General features: G+C 36.4%; 2 protein-coding genes across 2 annotated transcripts; one reads left to right on the plus strand and one right to left on the minus strand.

Moving 5' to 3' along the window:
• The first annotated feature begins 249 nt into the window (after positions 1–249).
• On the plus strand, positions 250–3,772 carry LOC122291054. Its single transcript, XM_043098706.1, has 3 exons — positions 250–400; positions 956–1,090; positions 3,468–3,772. The coding sequence occupies exons 1-3, from the start codon at positions 250–252 to the stop codon at positions 3,770–3,772; spliced, it is 591 nt and encodes a 196-aa protein (XP_042954640.1).
• A 2,216-nt stretch (positions 3,773–5,988) lies between these two features.
• On the minus strand, positions 5,989–21,562 carry LOC122291685 (GTPase LSG1-2). Its single transcript, XM_043099552.1, has 9 exons — positions 21,183–21,562; positions 20,853–21,109; positions 18,507–18,978; positions 18,085–18,186; positions 17,928–18,014; positions 12,879–12,972; positions 8,730–8,786; positions 7,500–7,579; positions 5,989–7,415 (listed from the first exon to the last, which is right to left on the minus strand). Exons 3-9 carry the CDS (start codon positions 18,728–18,730, stop codon positions 6,257–6,259), a joined length of 1,803 nt encoding a protein of 600 aa, XP_042955486.1. The 5' UTR covers positions 18,731–18,978; positions 20,853–21,109; positions 21,183–21,562; the 3' UTR covers positions 5,989–6,256.
• Positions 21,563–21,744: the final 182 nt, after the last annotated feature.

The following is a 21,744-nucleotide window of genomic DNA, read 5'->3' on the forward strand; positions in this document are numbered from 1 at the left end:
ATTTTAAAGGTGAACTGATCATGCATTTTCTATATACACTTGAAGAAGCTCATCAAAGCACTCAAGGCAGAGGAAAAGCTAAAATGGAGCACATTCAGAAAAAATGATGGACCAAAGGCAACAAAAGATAAAGGCAAGAATGTGGTGGATCTCCCAAGTTCTGATTAGCCAAATCCACTTGGTGGAGGAGGGAATAAAGGCAAAGGAAAATGTGCTTTATCCTCTTAAAAGTGCTTCAAATTGGGTGATATGGGGCACCAATCATATGAGCGTCCTACCAAGAAGGCTGAAATTCATCTTATGGAAGAAGAATTTGAAGAAGTGGAGAGAGCACCAATCTTTGATGAAGATGAAAGGGAACATGAAGAGGAGTACTATGAAGGTGACTGTGATGCTGAGAGTTTGGTGATCCGAAGGGTGATAATTGTTCAAGAAGATGAGCAATGGCTTAGACACAACATTTTTAGAACTTATTGTCTTTCTCATGGAAAAAAGTGTCTTTTTATGATGGATATCAGAAGATGTGAAAATATGGTCTTGAAGGTGATGGCAGAAAAGTTGAAACTTTCATGTTAACACCATCATGAACCGTACAAGGTTTTTTCATTCAAGAAGGGAGGTGAGGTGCTTGTGTCACAAAGAGCCAAGGTGAGGTTTTCCATAGAAAAATATGAAGATGAAGTTTACTTGATATTTTACCTATGGATGCTTGTCATTTACTACTTGGAAGACCATGATAGGTTTATAGAAGTGCTCAACATGATGGAATGAGAAATACCTACAACATTATTAGAAGAGTCATGAAGTATGTTTTAAGCCCTCTCAAAGATGCACCAACTAATGTTTCTTTTAGTTTGTATACTAGTGGTTGTCTTACAAGGAGTTTGAACAAGCCTATGAAAATGAGACCAAAGAGGTTCCAATTAAGGTGCAAAGTTTGCTTAATGAATTCAAGGAATTGCTCTAGAGGAATTGCCAAAGGGTCTACCTCCACAAAGGGATGTTCAACATCGAATTGACCTTGTTCCAGTTGCTGTACTCCATAACTTGCCTCATTATAAGATGCCTCCTAACATGCTGAATTACAAAGGTCAGTTGTTGAGTTATTAGAAAATGGGTTGATTAGAGAGTCCTTAGCCCTTGTCTTGTTCTGTCCCTCCTAACACCTAAGAAGGATGAAACTTGCATAATGTGTGTGGATAGTAGAGCCATATACAAAATCACTATTAAATAAGAGTTTCCCATGCCTAGTTTGAATGAGTTGCTTGATGAACTTACTGGTGTAAAGATTTTTTTTTTTTTTTTTTAAATTGACTTGAGAAGTGGTTACCACTATATTTGAATTAGAAATAGTGATGAGTAGAAAACTGTATTTAAAACAAAAGATGGCTTGTATGGATGACTAGTTATGCCATTTGGCTTTTCCAATGCCTCAAATACATTCATAAGGTTGATGACTCTTGAAGTGTTAAGAAATTGTTACCAGACAGAATATAGAAATATTTAGTAGCCTAGTTTCAAAAGATGATCAATACAAAAAAGACGAGATTCACTCAAAAACACAGAGAAAACTCTGAAAATTATTGATTAATAGTAAAATTCAAAATTATTTTATGAAGCCCACAAGCCGGACTTAAATAGCTGCAAAATTTGAAATTATGAAGAAAATGGAAAAATCTAAATTATTGTATGCGAAATTAATACATAAATAAACAAGAATCCTACTAAAAATTTGGTCAAAATCAAAATCAGAATCACTTCTAAACTTGAAACCAAATATTTACTAGCAAGGCAATAATGAGTATAAATATATGATTTGAAAGAAAATAACTGATATTATTCTAAATAATTTTGAAAAAGTAACTACTATCGTATATCAATTAGGATTAGCACCATCTCACTTAGTTGGAGAGAATTTGTCCTCGAATTCTAAACTTTCTTGCCTCGATGTCTTGGATGTCCAATTAGACCAATCTTTCTTTCCTTTTGTTGTATCATCCCGATGATTATGGAAAAACTAAACTTGATTTAATCGGCTCAAAATAAAATAATATTAAATATTTATACTCCAAAATTAAGTTTCTTCCCAACATCTCAAATCCAAAAAAAAAAAAAAAAAAAAAAATGCATTGGAGAAATTTAAAAAAGTCCTCAACTCCAAGAAAATCAACGTAGTTAATTGTCTTAAAAGTTGTTTCATGATCTTCAAACTTCAAAACTTCACCATTTTCTTTTTCCAATTTTTCTATGTTTTCAATAAAATTAGTTATCCCATTCACTAGGTTATCTTCATCAGGATATGTATAATAGATTGGTATGGAGTTTCACCCTATGGAAGAATGTCTATCCTCAAACTCTTCTTCCTCAGAGCAGTAAATCTACTCAACCTCATGTAATAAATCAACGAAACCTTCTGCCCGAAGAGTACTAAGAAATTTTGGTAAATCATCTCTAAAATTGATGTCCCAATGACACTTCTCCCGACCACAGTACTCCTAAAATAGAGCACAATTGTCAAAACTGGAATTGGAATCATGATTTTCTATCTCAAGATCACTGATATCATGTGTCATTAGACACCGGGTTAACTCTGTAACTTGTCGCTGCAAATCCTCAATCATCATATCCTGTATACATGCTACGATCACAGTGCATGACTTTCTTGTTTGGAACCTGCCCACGATGACCACAACCAACAGTCATGGAAGCTTATGAGATATCACCCCAAGAAAGATGTTGAAGCTTGGATGCCAATTGACGCCAGACAGAATAGAGATTAAATTCTAGTGGCCAGTTTCAACAGATGATCAACACAGAGAAGACAAGAGATTTACCTAAAAATACATAGACAACTTTGAAAATTATTGATTAATAGTAAAATTCAAAATTATTTTATGAAACTCACAAGCTGGACTTATAGTTGTAAAATTTGAAATCATGAAGATTTTTTCAAAAATAGAAAAATCTAAATTATTGTATGAGAAATTGATACATAAATAAACAAAAAGCCTACAAAAAATTTGATCAAAATCAAAATCAGAATCACTTCCAAACTTGAAACTAAATATTTACTAATAAGGCAAGAATGAGCATAAATATATTATTTGGAAGAAAAAAACTGATATTATTTTGAATGATTTTGGAAAAAGTAACTAATATCCCATATCAATTAGGATCTAAACCAGAAACTTTATGGGTAAATATATGGTAGTATTTTTTGATGATATACTAACTTATAGTAAGAGCCAAGATCGACATTTGGAGCACTTAACCAATGTAGTCAAGGTCCTCCAAGAGAATCAACTGTTTGTGAACCCTAAGAAGTGCAGATTCATGACTAACCAAGTTGTTTTCTTACGATATGTTGTGAGTGCAAATGGGATGCATGAATGACGACGAGGTGAAGGCTATTCTTGAGTGGCCTATCCCCAAGTGAAATACTAATGTGAGAAGCTTCCATGGCTTAGCCTCTTCGTACAGAAGGTTCATTTGCAACTTTAACACCATCATTGCTCCAATGATGGAAGTGGTGAAGAAGGAGTTCCATTGGACAGAAGAGGCTACAAGAAGTTTTGAGTTACTCAAGTCCAAGCTAGTTGAGGCTTTGGATTTAATCCTCCATAACTTTTCCAAGCCTTTTCAAGTGGAATGTGATGCTTCAAATGTTAGCATTACAGCTGTGCTAATGCAAGAGAAGAGGGCAATGGTGTATTTTAGTGAGAAACTCAATGATACAAAGCGAAAGTATTCAACTTATGACAAGGAGTTGTAAGCCATTCTGCAAGGACTTTGGCATTGGGAGAACTATTGATTGGAGTTCAATTCATCTTCTACTCCAACCACGGGGCTTTGGGATTTTGGAAGTGGCAAAATAAGTTAAATTCAAGGCATGCAGGATGAGTTTCATACTTGGAGAAATCCAACTTTGTCTTAGAACGCAAAAGCTAGAAGGTCTATCAAAAGGGCTGATGCATTGATCCAAAAACACACTTTGCTCACTACTCGTTCTTTTGAAATCATTGATTTTGAGTTATTACCATATCATTATGCCTCGGATGTTTTCTTTCTGAGTGTGGCAAGTTTAGGTGACCACCTCATGTCCATTTCTTGAGTTGACAAGCTTTGATTGTGTGAGTTTGTTAGGACAACAAATAAAGTGTCAATGACAGCGAGCTAAACAAGCTTAGGCCACCGTGGCCCTGTGAAACAGGATGGGCTCAAACTCGCCCACTGCAATCCTCAAGCTGGCGAGCATGTTGCTGTGGTCCTCGAGATGATAGGCATGCTATTCGTCTGGTGGTTCTCGATGGTGACTTGGTACTTGAAGTACTCATCCCTGACTTGCAATGGAAATGAAGTGTAGAAAATATGAAAGGAGTAGAACATCAAGATTTTTGCATTTTTGTGCTAAAGCCAATGCAAATGGGTCTTTTGGCGATAATTTCTATTATCTATGGTGATTAGGGGAGAGCATCGGCTGGTTCGGACCGGATAAATTGACCGGACGGGCCATTTTTGGATTGGATTGGACCGAATTGAATTGATCCAATCTAGTCCAAAAATGGGAGGATTGAATTCATTCGGTCCAATGAAAAACTAAAAAAAAAATTATATATATTATTTATGTAAATAATTGTATAAATTAATTATATATATCACAATATTACATAATTATTATATTCTTTAATGTATAACTATAATATATAGTACTAATATATATTAATATATTAACATATTATAAGAGTTATAGTATAAATTATAGTTTATGTATAAATTTATAATAGTATTAGTATAGTTAACTTAATATGTTAGTATTAAATCACTATAACTACATAGAGTATTAGTAATAAGAGTATTATTATTATTTAATATAGTATTACATAATGTCATAGAGTATTAATAAATGTGTGGGGTTATATTACATATAGTTATTAGTTATAGTATTAGCATATTACTAATAAATATATATATATTAATACATATATAATACTATATGTATATATATTTAATATATATACATAATTAATATTACTAATATAATATAGCTATACTAAATTACTAATAGTCTAATACTAATACAATTATATAGTTGTACTAATCATAAACTCATAATAATTAAATCATATATATTTAGTACCAATTTATTATTATATTCTTTAAGGTATAACTATTAACTATAATATATAGTACTAGTATATTTATTAATATATTAACATATTATAAAAGTTATAGTATAAATTATAATATATCATATATGTATAAATTTATAATAGAATTAGTATAGTTAACTTAATATATAATATGTTAGTAGTAAATCATTATAACCATATAGAGTATTAGTAAAGAGTATTACTATTATTTAATATAATATTACATAGAGTATTAATCAATGTATGGAGTTTGAAGAGATATAATAAAACTAATATATTACATATAGTATTACTATTATTACATATAGTTATTAGTTATAGTATTAGTACTAGTGTATTATTAGTTATAGTAAATAAGTTAATAACTATTATTAATTTACTATATACTAATAGACTAATAGTATTAACGTATTGCTAATATATATATATATAATAGTATAATATATGTATATATATATATATATATTAAATAGATCGCAATATAATTATATAAATATTAAATAAAATATCATTAGATAATAAATAGAAAAAATTCTAAAGTAGACCGACTGGACCGGTCCTTAACGAGTTTGATCCGGTCCAAACCTCCCTGGACTCCCCCCCATTGGTGATTTTACAAACTTTAATGGTCTGGCTCTGCTCTATTTTATTATGATAAAAATGGCGGAGGAGAGGATAAGGAAATATAAAGAAGGTCTTCTAGTGAGTAAAGTCCCGTTTACTTTGGCCATTCGTTGTTTGCCGTCAAGCTACCCCTTTCTTACCTCATGAATTTAGATCATGTCACCATGCTACGCCACCAGGCTTGAAGTTTGCTATTGAAAAGAGTGGATCAATATGAAACACAAACAAAATTATTTGGTGAAATTCACGTCTTCAAATTATTCAGCAAAGAAAAAGATAATAGTAAATGCATGCATTCTCTACACCATCAACTAAACTTCAATTACACAACTGCAAGAAGCCATGTCAAAAATATAATCTTCATTCTGTATCCTCTCTTTTCTGAGCAAGATGAAGAGAGCGAGCCACACAAGCAGTCAATTACTAAATTTGCAGCCACAACAAGTACTGCAGGATCATGATCCAACAGAAGTTACCCACTCTCAATCACCATCCTCACGCCCCGCCTTTACAGGACCTGCATTCACTGGCTTCTGAAAGACTCTTACTACTGGCATTCCATCACCATCATCATTTTCAACCCTCCACGATCGATCCTTTTTCCTCTGGGGTTTCTTGTGTTGTTTATGAGATGCCTTGGGCTTCTTAAACGTGACCTTTTTAGAAGAAAGACCATTAGCTATATCGAACGAATTGAGATCATCAAGCACATGCTCGAAACTAGGTGCATCTTCACCTTGAACTTCTTGAGGGTTTTCAATATCAGATGAATCTGAATTATCATTTTCAGACAAGTGTGGTTCTACTGTATCTTCCAATTCACCTTCCTCATTGGATATTCCAGGGGGCATTTCATAGTGGGGCAACTTCCCGTCAATGTAATCCTTCAAAATCTGGCGGGCAGCTCTAGTTTCATCAGGCAGTCCACTAGAAGCAACATACCCACGAGAGGCACAATAAGCTCTCAACAGTTCAGATGCCAGAGGGTGCCGGGACTGTGGCTCATATGGCTTTGGTTTTGGCAGCTTAATCTTGTAGACATCCTCAATGACATGTCTAGGAACTCGATTGGCCACTATCTGTATAGACTCCCTGTGCTCAGTCATCCGATCAATAGGCAATACTCCAGATGCAATCATCTCATATCTTGAGCTTGAGAAGGATGGAAATACTAATCCGGGGCAGTCACATAGGGTTAGCTCATCAGAAATAATGAGAGTTTGAAAATGTTTAGTCTTCCCTGGAGTAGAAGTGACACCTGTGCGCTTCTGGCCAACCAGAGCATTAATTGTTGAGCTCTTCCCCACATTAGGATAGCCAACAAATCCCACAATTACACTCTTCGATGCAGAACTTCCAGCAACATCTCTACGAGGAGACTGAGACTGAATGTTAGATGACCCTGTACTATTGGAGTGTGGTTTCCTCCTCATCTTGGCGATCTCTTCTGCCTCACACTGTAAGCGGGCCAAAAGCTCATCTCTTCCATATATTTTTGTATCAGGGTTATCCATCTGCTGGGTGTCTTGCATCTTCCGAGAATCACTAAAATCTTTCCCTTCAAGAGTAGCAGAAGCAGCTTTAGCTGACCAGAACACAGAGAGAATCCCATTGAGGCGAAAATATTCTGCCCATTTCTGCCTGCAAGAAAGCTAACCAATGAAACCTTTGAACAAGGTTAAATACCTGAAGAAATAGCAGACACTTGATAAAGCAGATACTAACCTGACAGAAAATGGTAAAAGATCAGCCTTGTTAACAAGAAGCAATGTCCGTTTGTGCTCATCAATCTCTCGTGCATATGCCTGCATTCAGAGAAAGTAAATGTTATGCCCATATCCATGTCTCCATGCAGTCTTGAAATCATCCAGTAACAAAGGAGGAAATAATTAAAAGTTTAGTAGGAGTTTATTTGCAGATGACAGATTTGCAAGACATTTCTTCAAATCTCAGAATTCTGTGTACAAGTAAAAACTGGATCCCTCCACTGGGGAATCACATTTAAAGGATCACAGAAATGAATTTTTCAATAGGAAACGAGTCCTCTTCTGCTTCATAAGCCAACTCACAAGATTTATATATAATGAGATTCTTGCTCTATGAGAATCGTTCTAAAATGATCTTTAATATTTCAATAATTACGAAGGAAATGAAAATGAGAGAAGAAAAAGAGGTAAATAAGATGAGAATATTACTCCTTTGCACAAGACCACCAAACCAACATAAAAGAATGCTCCAGATTCAAGATATCCTTGGGAATTTTGAAAGTGAAACTAAACTCTATTAAAAACAGACTTGTTGGACAAGTTTTAATGTCTTCTGCATATTCCATGATATGGTCTAAAATAATATGAACATATGTGACAATATATGTATATATTAGGCTAAATGAATTCACAAATAAATTAATCAAACCAAAATAGGTAGAGTTGATTAAAATCTGAATGAAAGTCCTATATCTTTCTTTTTACGACTTATATATGTATCTTTTTGTCTCATCACATTCCAGATGAACCATCTAAAAGATTTGGTCTCAAGATTTTAAATAAAGTTTCCATATTGATATTTACATTCAAGAACAACTTAAAAACACTATTTTTTTTTTGATAAGTTAAAAACACAGTATTTTAATGTTTTATAATATTCTAAACATTGTTAATCATATGTTTAAAAAACCATAATATTTTACTTCAGTCCTCAAAATGCCTGGTTCCTCCCCTGCTTGGCATAAACCATGATGAAGATTGTAAGGGTCACCATTTTGTACTTCTAGTAAGACTTTGATTTGTCAAATTGGTAATAGCATGCTTGCTTCTAAGACATTACAGAACATATTAGATTTTCTCAGGTTCTCTCGAGTCTAGGAAGACATCATATTTGCCCCAAAAAAAAAAAGTCCAATTGGGCTCAAGCATGTTAAATGGACTGTTTATAAAACGAAATAAACAGCATTACCTCAAGATCAAGGCAGCGGTAGAACAGTGGGTCTCGGGCATCAACAACCATTACAAGCTGAAAAGAAAAAAATGAAATCAGAATCCCAAGGTAAATCGCATAAAACTTTTTTGAGAGAAGTAATAATTGTATTAATCAAAGAATAGGCAAAAAGCCACGTTCAGTACAAAGAATGTCCTAAACTACGTAGGAACAGTAGAGATAAGGAAGTCATGTAAATTTTGGCCATTAAAGCTAACAGCAACAGCCCAAGTACAGAGAGTTCTAAAAAAGAAAACTTTCAGCTCCTCCATTGATCTCTCTTTATCCTCAAAAGTCCGTTCATTGCGCTCCTGCCACACGCACCACATAATGCATATCGGAATCATCTTCCAAATTGCCTTGATCTGGTTGTTGCCTCTCAGACCTGTCCAGCTAGCAAGTACTACCACTACTGTTTCCGGCATAACCCAACCCAAGTCTAATCGATAGAAAACCTCATTCCACAACCCTCGAGCAACCTCACAATGTAATAAGAGGTGGTCTACGGATTCACCCCCCTTCCTACACATACAACACTAATCCATGATGATCACCCTTCGTTTTCTCAAATTATCCGTCGTGAGGATCACCCTTCGTTTTCTCAAATTATCCGTCGCGATTTATCCATGATGGTAAATCGCATAAAACTTACCATAGAAGATTCGACATGTTCCATAAAAAGAAAAGCTAATAAGATATGAATAGCAAAACAACTAGTTTGTGTGTAAGGAATACGAATGTAGACTTTGAATAGAAATCTAAAGGAAAAAGAGATCTAAGAGGAATTTGAAATTCTCTATGGTTGATGCCTTGATGGGGGTACATCAACATCATAGGTGGATAAAAATTGCTACCAGCTAGTAAGCTCAATGCTTGTAAGGAATACTAACAAATATGCATTTAAATAATTATAGTTAGATGTAATAACTAAAGGCTTACAAGCATATTAAGTGAAATTAAACAGTTCTATTAGAATTACAAACAATGACAACTAATCTACAATATTTGGGACGTTTATATTTTTATTAATTAAATAATTTTTTTGATAAGTAGGATTATGGAATAGGATTATGGCATGTTTTAACAATGTATTGCCTGAAAGCAAGCTTAACAAACATCTCTGGTGAACAAAGTAAGAACCAAATCAAATAATATGCTTTAGCCCTGAAGAGATTTCACTGCACAGCAATATCTTCCAAAACAACGGAGGTTTAAGAAATATCACCAAAATTATTCTAATAAGCAGAGTGATCAGTCCCAATTATAATTTGGCTTGGGTGATGCCAAGAAGGGTATGTGACCTCCTAGCTTCTTGGAGAGGCATTCGGGGCAACTCTCAAATTGCATCCATATGGAAGATAGTACCAATGTCTATGGTGGTACATTTGGAGGAAGAGGAATGCAAGAAGCTTTGAAGACCAGGAGTGGTCGATGGATGAGCTTAGAACTCTTTTTTACAGTACTTTACTCCATTGGTTGATTGTAATTGATTTTTATGGCATGACCTTTCATGAATTCCTTGTATCACTAAACTAGCACGCCTAGGTGTTGCTCTTGTATATGTCCCATATACTTGGGCTTTTGCACTCTTTTGATCAATAAAAATTTTTTTACCGATAAAAAAAAATTAATTGAGTCTATCTAACTATGAAATATTCCTGTTAACATCTTGTAGTAACTGCCTTATGGGTGTTCCATTTCGGTATTCTTTTTGCTGTTTCTTGTATGCTGAACTGAGCGGATTTCATTTCTTTGATATATTTGTCACTAGGAATGCATGTATATGTGCATCTATGTCGAATGCCCATTTCTTAAAAAGGAGTGGTGTTTTGTTGTTGGGGTGACAGCTGGCCTCCACTCTTCAGAAAATGGTGGGGAATGTATTTGGTGATTAAAAAAAAAAAAAAGGTATTTGGTGATGTAACGTTAACTACTGACTTGGGCTAAAGCTTTCTTATTACGACAAGATACATCTTGTAGTAACTGTTGACATCCTAAACCCCAAGGGGCTGGCTAAGTGGTAAGGGCTTTGGCCAGTTCCTTGTCATTTAAAACTAGTAACTTTTGACAAACCAACGAGTAGCCATTGGAAGGGCCCAACTGCTTACAAGTTTGAGGACTCAAGGGATGACAAGATGTGGTGGGATCCCTCTAGAAAAGGTACATTTTCTGTTCATTCCTTCTATAGACCCTTACAAACCAGCAGAACATTCATTTTCCTTGGGAAAACATTTGGAGAAATAAAGCACCTTCAAAGGCAGTATTTTTCACATGGACAGCTTCTTTGGGCAGGATCTTGACAATGGGAAACCTACGGAAACGCCAGTTGATAATTGTTGACTGGTGTTGTATGTGCATAAAGATTAGTGAAACAGTGGATCATCTGCTACTCCATTATGTGGTCGTCAGGCTTTTTGGGATGATTTCTTTGGAAGAATGGAGCTAGCCTGGGTTATGCCTACTAGTGTGGTCGAGCTTCTGGCCAACTGGAGGAGTATTTGCTATACTCCACAAACTGCAGCTATGTGGAAGATGGTTCCTATTTGTATTCTAAGGTGCATATGGAAGGAATTGAATGATCGGAATTTAAAGACAGGGAAAGCTGACAGCTCACTGGAGGAGATAAAATTTTTCTTTGCCAATACATTATTTCCACGGGCTAAAGCTATTGACTTCAATGGACTAGATTTTCATGATTTTCTTGTATCTATTTCTTCATCCTAACTAGGTGTTTCCTATTGTATACTTCCTAGGTTCTTGGGTTATGCCCATGTCAATGAATAAAATCTTTTAGTTATTTAAAAAAAGTATTATTGGACATTGTGTTACAGAACTACTAAAAATCCTCCTGACTGAATCTTTTGATGTCAGAAGCTGCCTTTGTCCAGCCAAAGCCACCACATATGACCGTTTCTCTGTCTTCTGAGATAAGAGGTCTCGTTTGTTTTCACAACCATTCTCATCTTATCTTTTCTAATCATTACAACTCTTTCAAATTTCTACAAAAAATATAATAAACAATTCAACTTTTTTAAATCCCAAAACAAAAATAATATTAAAAATCTATATTCTAACAATATTTTATTCAACTTTCAACTTTTATCTCAACTCATCTCTTCTGCGAAAACAAACGAGGTCTAGGACTCCATAATATTCACCGTTGAAGAACCTCTTATATCATATGAAACAAAACCTCAATGAGGTGCTCAAGAAGACAACAATGCTGCCCCAACTGTTATGATGAAAGAAACAATTAGAGCTGAGTGGCAAAATATGTCCAGCCCTTTCCTCTTATGCCTCCAAAAAGAATGCAAAACCTTTCTGGCCACATCCCCCATATTTTGCTAGGGCAGAGAAACTAACCATATCTAATGGAGTAACATTGTGCAATGAATGTTGTGTTGATAAATCCTGAAGATTTCACAGATTCAGGCAATTTTTACACAGGGCCTCCATGGTAATCAATGGCACTTAACCCAAAACGAAACCGAGCGGAGCACACCCCTGCTTTTATCATGTGAAACACATACTCTCTTCCACTAAGAGCTCAAAAGAATTTGCATCAACTAAAAACCAAGATTTAGGAAAAGGAAAATTAAGGAACTACAAACAAACCAACACCAAAACTGCTATGCCCCTACACCATATTTTGCCTCTACAAAAATCAAGCAGCTCCAACAACAATAAATTGCCTGACTCACTGATACTAAGAATGAAATACAATATCTTCTCCTCTCCTCATGCACATCCAAAGAGGCTGAACTTTAGCTTAGTATTCACGTGTAGTATAAAGCTATTTTTATTTTGGCCAATGTAAAAGCATCTTGAAACTTCTGACGGACGCTATCTGGGATATTTACACTTATCAAACTGAAGGAAAAGCCAAGAAATATTCTATCCACCCCTTTTTTTTTCTTTTTTTTTCCCCAGACCATTAGGGGAAATCAGTTGGACTAACTGCTTCATGATGTTCATGCATCTGCAGCCCCACAATAATTTTTTGATAGCTTCAGGATTTTAAATTCTTATCTGCAGCCCCACAAGATTAAAACACCAAAAAGAAACTGTTTCCCAATTGTAAAATTAGAATTTTCTATTTCATATCATTAAAAGAGAATATGATCTTACCAGATCACTACGTTCCACGACTCGCCAGAGCTGTCTCCAGATATCCAGGTTCTTCTCAAAAGGGGTAAGAACAAGCTTCTCATTCTCCTCAAGTCTGAAGACAATACATTGCTATAAGGATAAAAATACATCGAACAGAATAATTACATAATGCATCTTGATTACGAGTTAAAAACGGTTTATCGACCAACCAATAACACAGATGGTAAACATAAAAATCTGCAAAGCCACACCCTCATATCCATCAGCTTGTAAAATTAGAACACACTAGTATGTAAGCCCTAATGTGAAATTTTACCTCAATTCAACAGGCTTCGGAAGATGAAATCCCAATTTAGACACAATTCAGAAAATAATCAAGAAACCCAAAAACAAACAAAACCTTTGAGTTCAAAGCCAATTTCCCACTACTGCATTACTTATTCTAAAAAATGATTCAAAACCATCTGTAGCCCCATACAACTATACAATCCACTTCAATCATATATAATGAAAGCTTGGACTGATAGGAAATAAGACTTCTCCACGTGGTGCAACATTGGGCAAGAATTTTTTTTCTACATTATTTCATTTCCATTATTATTATTATTTTTTTTTGGGGTAAAATAAAATTTTATCAAAGTAGGCATAACCCAAGTACAAAGGGAGTATACAAAGAAAACACCTTACAGCAATTAGGAACTAGACATTGATACAAGAAAATAATGAAAACTAGTCCCATTACAATCAATAAGAAGCAGCCCACAATAGTAGCATGTTGTAAAAGAATCTATTACATTATTTTCTTCAAAACTCTTTGATAAAATCAAATAATTTTAGATGCTTTGTTCTTTCTTTAGTTTTATTTAAGCATTCATCCCTTTAGACTTTGTATATTACACCTGTTTGGAAGTTTGGAAGGAAGTCACTTATTGTACACAACACCAGTGTTTTAATGGCAGGTCAGGTGGACATTGTCCTCATTAAGCCAGAAAAAGATTTTCGTAGCTCATTTCACAAAGCATTTGGAAAGATTTTATGATTTAAAGATCATTCAGGGAAGGGACGATAACTTGCTGTGGGTTCATGCAGGAAATTCCATATTTTCGGTCAGTTCCTTTTATAAGGTGCTAACCTGCCATTGTGTTTGTGATTACCCCTGGAAATACATTTGGAAAGTTAAGGTGGCATTTTTTCTGTTGGTCGGTGTCTCTTGGAAAAATTCTGAGTACAGATAACTTAAGAAAGCATGGACTTTGTGCGGTAGATTGGTGCCTTATATATAAAAAAGATGGTGAATCTGTTAACAATCTTTTTCTTCATTGTGAGGTGGCCAAGATTTTGTGGAATGAGATTTTTGGTAGGACAGGAATTGCTTGGGTGATGCCTAAGCATTAAGCAAGTGGTGGATTTTCTTGCTTGTTGGAAAGGTTTTGGGGGAAGGCAACATGCTACTGCCATTTGGAAGATGATCCCCTTGCGTTTGATGTGGTGCTTATGGTTGGAGAGGAATGGGAGGTGTTTTGAAGACAAAGAATGCTCAATGGGAGAACTTAGGGAGTTTTTCTTTAATACTTTGAATTTGTGGGCTAGGGCTCTTGTATTGAATGGAAATGATTCTCTCGATTTGCTTTAGTTTTTTCAGTTTCTTGAGTGTATGTAGGTATTTCTTCTTGTATACTTCCTGTGTACTTAGATTATGCCTATTCTTAGTAATAAAATCTCTTATTAATGATTAAAAAAAAATTCACGAAGTTCATGGCACGTATGCTTCTTTACTGTATATCATTTTTATACAAAAACCTTGATGCCAAGTTTTTAAATAAATTTATCATTGTTAATATTTCGCTGCATAATGAGAAAATTTCAGGTCAAGTAGATCATGCTTATTATTGATTATGTTTTGGCAAATCTATTTTATTGTGGCTTTGTATCTAACTATTAGCTTTTAGTCAGCAAATTAAATTTTTTTTTCTTTTTAGTGATGTATTCAACTACAAAAGGATTATTGTCATGCAAGTCCCTTAGCATTGGGTGATAAAAGTTTCTTAGTTGTTAAATATTACCGATAAAAAACTAATTGTTAAATATCATTAGGATTCTTCACGTCATATTAGACTCACCCGACATTGGTTGTAGAAATTATTTTCGAATTTTTTTATATGTAAACACCAAACATCAATACTTTGACAGATTATTCACTTTTAATGATCTCAAATGGGAAAAAAGTAATAATAAAAATATTATTTGTTAATTTTACGTAATTTTAATTACACCACACACACACACACGTGCAAACAGGTATTCAGCTAGCTGTTTGCTAAACTTAGGTTTCTATGATGGCCAATGCATACAAGACTTTTAGGTCTGCAAAGTCCCATCACCCCCCCCCCCCCCCCCCCCCCCCCAAACACACACAAAATGGGCACACAGCCAGTTGCTTGCTGTGAGTGGAGAACTTTCATGGCTTCATAGTTATATCGACTTTTTTCTATCTTTATATTACAGCTATAACTACAGGCATGGTGAACTTGCCTCATTTGTTTTCACAACCATTCTCATCTCATCTAATTATTACAACTTTTTCAAACTTTCACACAAAACAAAATAAACAATTAAATTTTTTCAAATCCCAAAACAAAAATAATATTAAAAAAATATATTCTAATAATATTTTATTCAACTTTCTACTTTTATCTCATCTCATCTCTCATCATCTCATCTACAAAAACAAACAAGGCCTTAATTGATTTGTGTTTCTACTCCTGTCATTCAGCTTGTCTCCATAATGTCATAATTGTCCCGCTAGCTTTCTGCTTTTACCTTGAGCTTCTTTTTATCTTCCATATATATATATATATATATATATACTTTTTTATAAGAAATTTTATTGGAATGAATGAAATTAGGCAAAGCCTATGTACATGGGAAGTATACAAAATGAGACACCTAATTACATTCTAGAAAGTCGAAAAGAAGACAAAAACTCATAAACATTCCCTCCCTTTAGTACAATAGCAGAAAACCACTGAACAAGAGAAAACACAAAGAAATTCCAGATTTCCCCCACTGCTCGCTCCCTGTTGTTAAAGCAACTGCCATACTTTCCATCCATAAGCACCACATTAAGCACAAAGGTATCATCCTCCACGCCACAGCCAGTTGAGAGCTATTATGATGCCTATTCCAGCATGCTAATAGGTCCACCACACTCTCAGGTATAACCCAACTCAGCCCAGCTCTACAAAGAATGCCAACCGATAACTCCCTAGCCACCTCAAAATGTAAAAGTAAATGGCTAATCGATTCCCCATTCTTCTTACACATGCCGCACCACTCCATAACAATCATACCATGTTTCCTTAGATTATCAACCATCAAAATCTTGCCAAGTGCAGCTGTCCATGTAAAAAAGGCAACTTTAGACGGCACAAGAACCCTCCAAATGCTCTTCCACGGAAAAAAGACTTGCTGTTGGACAGTCAACACCTTGTAAAAGGAATTAACTGAAAACTGAAAACTTATTACTCCCCTTATGCTTCCACAACATACCATCTCTCCCATAATTGTTGGTGTAATTCATATATACTCCTAGAAAAAAAAGGATGAAGGGAGAATTTCACTAAAGTTTTGAATTGGGTCAACCCTAGACAACCTAACATGATAGTAATCTTTTTTGTTATTTCACATACTAAAATTAGTAAAGAGAGATCCTCCAACACAGTTGGTAGATACTTGACAACAGTGGAGTATAGAGGTGGTGGGGGAAAGAGCCTTATCAACATTCCTGAAGAAGTGGAAGGCAAGGGGTGGACGAAGATGGCTATGGAATTGCATGGGCTATGTGGTACAATGCAGACAAAAATGTAGCAAAGGAGTGTGGAGGTTCTGAAACTTCCAAAAAGCAAATAAGCAAGGGCCCATGTGGGGGAGTGACATCTAAAGTATATGCAGAGGTTGTCTCATGCTTAGTGCCAGTCACCAACGGTGACACTGGAAAAATTCATGAGAAATCACGACAAGGGATACAGAAAAAGAGTATGAAGTTCAGTATGGGAATCTTGGAAGGAAAAAGTTAAGACCTGTGGAGATAGGAGGTCTGAGGTGCCGACAACAACCAGAGTTTACGCAAGGGATGGTGGCTTTCTAACAAAGGGGTGTGATGTAGAAAGGAAGACTCTGCACAACCTCAAAACAGAGCTGATAGAATTGAGAGAGACGGTCAGTGGCCTAATATAGCGGGTAAACCAGGATATGGGCCTGGGCTTGAGTCAGGGACGAAAAGTAAAGAAGCTGATAGATTTCTCTAACTTCATATATGAACAAGATTTATTAGATCTTCCTCTTGCAGGTGGCACCTCCACTTAGTCAAGCACCCGTGAACACCCCTCTTGGTCAAGGATCGAAAGATTCCTTTTATCACCTAAATGGGAAGCACATACGCGGAACTCATCCAAAAGAGACTCCAGGTTGTGCTCAGATCACTTTCCCATCCTTCTTGATTGTGGAGGTATTCATGGTGGCCTAAGGTACTTTAAGTTTGAAAACATGTGGCTGAAATCATATGGCTTCCTCGATCAAGTTTGACAATGGTCTTCTTATCAACTTCATGGTACTCCAAGTTACATCATGTCAGGTAAATTGAAGTCTCTGAAAGGAAGGGGGTATATGCACCAAGTTTTTTCATCAGGTGGCTAACTTGCATAGGAGGAACAACGCCGCAGAGACGTTGATGGTCGATGGAGCTGTTTCTTTTAGCCAAACCGAGATCATAGAACACATTGTCAAGTACTATAAGAGTTTGCTTTTAGAACAATTCTCTTGGCGATCAAAACAATTGTCCCATACACTCGAGCCTCTCTCTCTATTTCATGCTCAATAAAATTTTGTTTGTCAATAAAAAAAATCTGTGACTTGATCAATCAAACAACCATATGCCAAATTATAATAATTTATGCAGATGTTTCCACTACATTAAGCATTTCATATGAAATATGACTTCTGGAACAAACATCGAGTGTATTAGAGTCCATGTTGATGGGCCATATAGATTAACGGTGTAGGCCTAACCTTGCAAGGTTTCGGCGCCATACTAAGAAAGCTTGTCTTTCATTTACATCAAGTTCTTCTCCAGACATTCCAGCATTCCATGGTGGCCTGAAAGTAAAGAACAAACTTTCAGACTACATTGATACAAACCCAATGTGGAAAGGGATGAAGCACATGCCTACGTGGCACTTGGAGACTACTGGCATGTAGCATCTCCTCTCTCTTCTGTTGATCTCTCCTTTCCTCTGGTGTCATGTTGCTAGTGCTAGTGCTTGAATCCCTACATCAAGAAATAGGGATAAGAGAAATACCATTTTTTTTATGTGCATTCAAAGTAACATGGGTAAGCCTAAGATTTTCCTAAGCCATAAAGATTAAAACAAAAACATAAATCATGAGGAAAAAAACGGCTCGAAATGTAAAAGTTGAGATCCTTAAAAGCAAGACCAAATATTTGGGAAAGCATCCAAAATTTTTGAAGGTTTAAACCATATTATGTAAATAATCAAAATCAAACAATAAAAATAGTATTATTTTTTTTTGGGGTTGGGGTTGGGGGGGGGGGGGGGGGGGGGGGGGGAGATGATGATTGGAACTAACAAATTGATAAGGAGGTTGGGGATGGGGTGGTCGAGGGAGAAGAGACGGTCGGCCTCCTCGGCCTGCTCTATGATGGCGTCGATGTCTGTGACCTCGGTGACCGATTCAAGAATCTTCTTTTGCTGGTTCCTGTAGATTTGGCCCTTCTCCTTCGACTGCTGCATCATCTGGTTGTGCTGCTTCACTAGAGCCCTGCCCAACCTGATTTTCTCATTTTTTACCATCTTGATTCTACTAATCTTTGCTTGAGTTTCCCAGCAATAATGCTTTTCGCCTTTTCTATTCTCTAACTATATAAAACCCTATGAATACTGATATCTCTTCTTTGGTCTACAGTGACAGAATATTGAGAAAGAACTTCCAAGGCCGTGGAAGGGGTGTGGCCAGTCTTCGGGTTAGAAACGACTCTGAGGTTACCACGAAACCTTATTTGCTCTGTTTACCTTCTTCCCAGTGAAGGGGCAGACCTTACCTGAAGAACATACAAGAAACTAGATAAGCAAGGATAGCAATCATCAGAAACAAAATTAAAAACCAACAATTGATGTTGGTTACCAGGAAAGACCCCTTTATTTTTATTTTTATAAGTAATAAGTTTTATTCATACAAATGAAATAGGCATAGTCTGTGTACACAGGAATACCAGGAAAGACACTTTCGAGCCTCTTGTTTGATTCATACCTCACATGCAATGTTTCATGAATCACAAGTAATCTAAGATATGGACTAGTACCATTATACATGGTAACTCAATATGCAAGTAAAGAAAGCCTATATATATAAACATAGCCACCCCGATGGAAGAAAGTAAGAAAGCATATTGCCTAGTTTCAGTAATCAGAAAATATAATATTATCCATCCATATATTGGCAGACCAGTAGAAAAATTCTAGTCATTCAGGATGTGTTATTTAAGGGTGTTGATCCGGATCTAGACGTGGATATCCGGAGAAACTAGATTTGGGTAGAGATCCGGATGCGGATATGTATATTTAGATCCGAGCAGATATCTGCATATCCATCCAGAAACCATATAAAAACAGAAACCATATAATGTCAGGAAAAAAAAAAAAACCACCCATGTGAGGGTGGGTGAGTGGCCACACCAACGGTGGCATGACCCATGGGTGGCACTTGCGGGGGGTCACCAAAGTGAGTTCACTCAGATGCAAAACACAGATGTTGGTACCAACATAATAGCATAGGCCACATTTCATACCAGTGGCAATGCCAAAAGTAAAATAGAGGCCACAATTATTACCTATGCCAATAACAAAACAGAAGCCACAATTATTACCAATGCCAAGGATTGTAAACAAAGCATACAGAATTTAACTGAACTTCTCTTGGAGCATAGGAGCATAATTTTAGCCAGTCTAGCATATGAGCATCGCTTACCTAAACTTGCCAGCACAACTTAACTTGTCTCACAACAAAGTCGATCATAATCGATCAAATCCTAGACAAAATTATGACACTATATATGTAATACAAATAACCTAGCATCTCAAAAAGAAATGAGACGAAACATAGTAAATAATTCCATGGCAATAACCCCACCGTTCCCATTCTTCTAGCTCGGTTACTACACAACTTCCAGCCAACCAAAATAACTTCCAGGACTGTGTCTATAACTGATCAGAACTACTCCAATTATGAATATGTCCCTTCAAATATTTCATAAGCACTCGCTACTTAACACACCAACCCATTTAATTGAATCTAACCACATATCATCAAATATGTTCCTAGCAACAAACTCTCATTCTGGACAGTTTGACAATTTGGATAAAGTACTCCAAGTAATTTCTTTTGATAAGTAATAAGAAATTTTATTAATAAGCATAGTCCAGGTACACGGGAAGTATACATGAAGTATACACTGGAAGTACTCCAAGTAATTATCCATTAAGCATCAACTCAAGCCCTAATTGACCAAACTTCATTGAAACGAACCTACTTCCGTCCTCTAACCAACTCTTTGAACCTCCAAGCTTATTCTACAACTAGGAACCGTCTCCCAAACAAAGCTATAAAATCGTCCTAGCTCCAAAAACTGAACCTTTGTCACGCCCAACTTTCTGCCTATCCGAGACATTCACACCTAAATTCTACTTTTCATTTCAGCAACCCATAATAAGTAAGCCAGCAGAAATCATCCTCCTTCTGCCAGTAATACACTTCAAACAACCTCCAAGAAAATCAATTTACAACCAGTCAAACCATTAACCAAAATCGCAGTAAATCAACTCCGCAAATATTACCTAGAACTGTTTTAAATTATCAACAAGTCGGGTTAGACACGGTTTAAACAAGACGCAAACTGGCAGAGTGAGAGTCTCTTACCCAACTTGGGGTGGTGATCGGCTGAATTTGGTGACTGGGATGTCAACTTTGCAGGGGCGGTGTGTCTCAAAGGTCTCCGTCAGTGCTGGTTGCTTGTCCACGGCTCTTTTCAGAGAAAACGTGTGTGATGGAAGACTTCCGTGGTTTGGTTTTTCCCCTTGGTCGTTGCCGGTGCAACTAGGCGGCTTGGTTTGTGTGGCTTGGAGGAGCTCGGCTGGTGGTGGTGTGAGGATGGAGTCCACACGGTGTTGGCTGGGCTGAGGTGAAGAGAAAGACTAAGGTTGAGAGAGGAGAATGGAGCAGAGAAGAGAGAGGCCTAAAGGGGCTCACCGGCGCTGGGGTGCGATGTCGTGTGGCGGTGCTGTAGCTCAGCAGGCTAATGGTGGCGGATGGTGGTGGAGTTCTCAGTGCCGGAAATTGGGTGACGACGGCGAAGGTAGGGCAAAACGTACGGGGAGAGATGAGAGAGAAACAGACGTAGAGAGAGAGACCTACGGACGGAGAGGCTTATGTTCGAGATGGTGGACGTATGCCGAGGAGGAGGTGCGGCAACGAGCAGGAGCTGTAGCTAGCCGGCGTGGGCGGCAGCGCAACACAGATGGAGAGGAGGGTATCGGGAGGGTCTGCGCAGGAGTTGGGAAGAAGAAGAGAGGAAAGTTTCAGGCTTCCGTATTGAATTGTACTTATACGGCTTCTGTTTGATTTTTCCTCCGAAAATTCTATTATAAGGGCACGTTTTAGGGACTATTTGAAATTGCGATAAGGAGTTTTAAAAAATGTTTGTATAGTTTTAAAAGGTTTTTTTAATAAAAATTAGATTGTTTAAATAATATATATTAAAATATCTTTTAATCTTTAATGGTACATCGACAACCGTCCACGGCTGATGAGG

The sequence above is a fragment of the Carya illinoinensis genome, chromosome 13, assembly GCF_018687715.1.
Source record: "Carya illinoinensis cultivar Pawnee chromosome 13, C.illinoinensisPawnee_v1, whole genome shotgun sequence".
Classification (NCBI taxonomy): domain Eukaryota; kingdom Viridiplantae; phylum Streptophyta; class Magnoliopsida; order Fagales; family Juglandaceae; genus Carya; species Carya illinoinensis.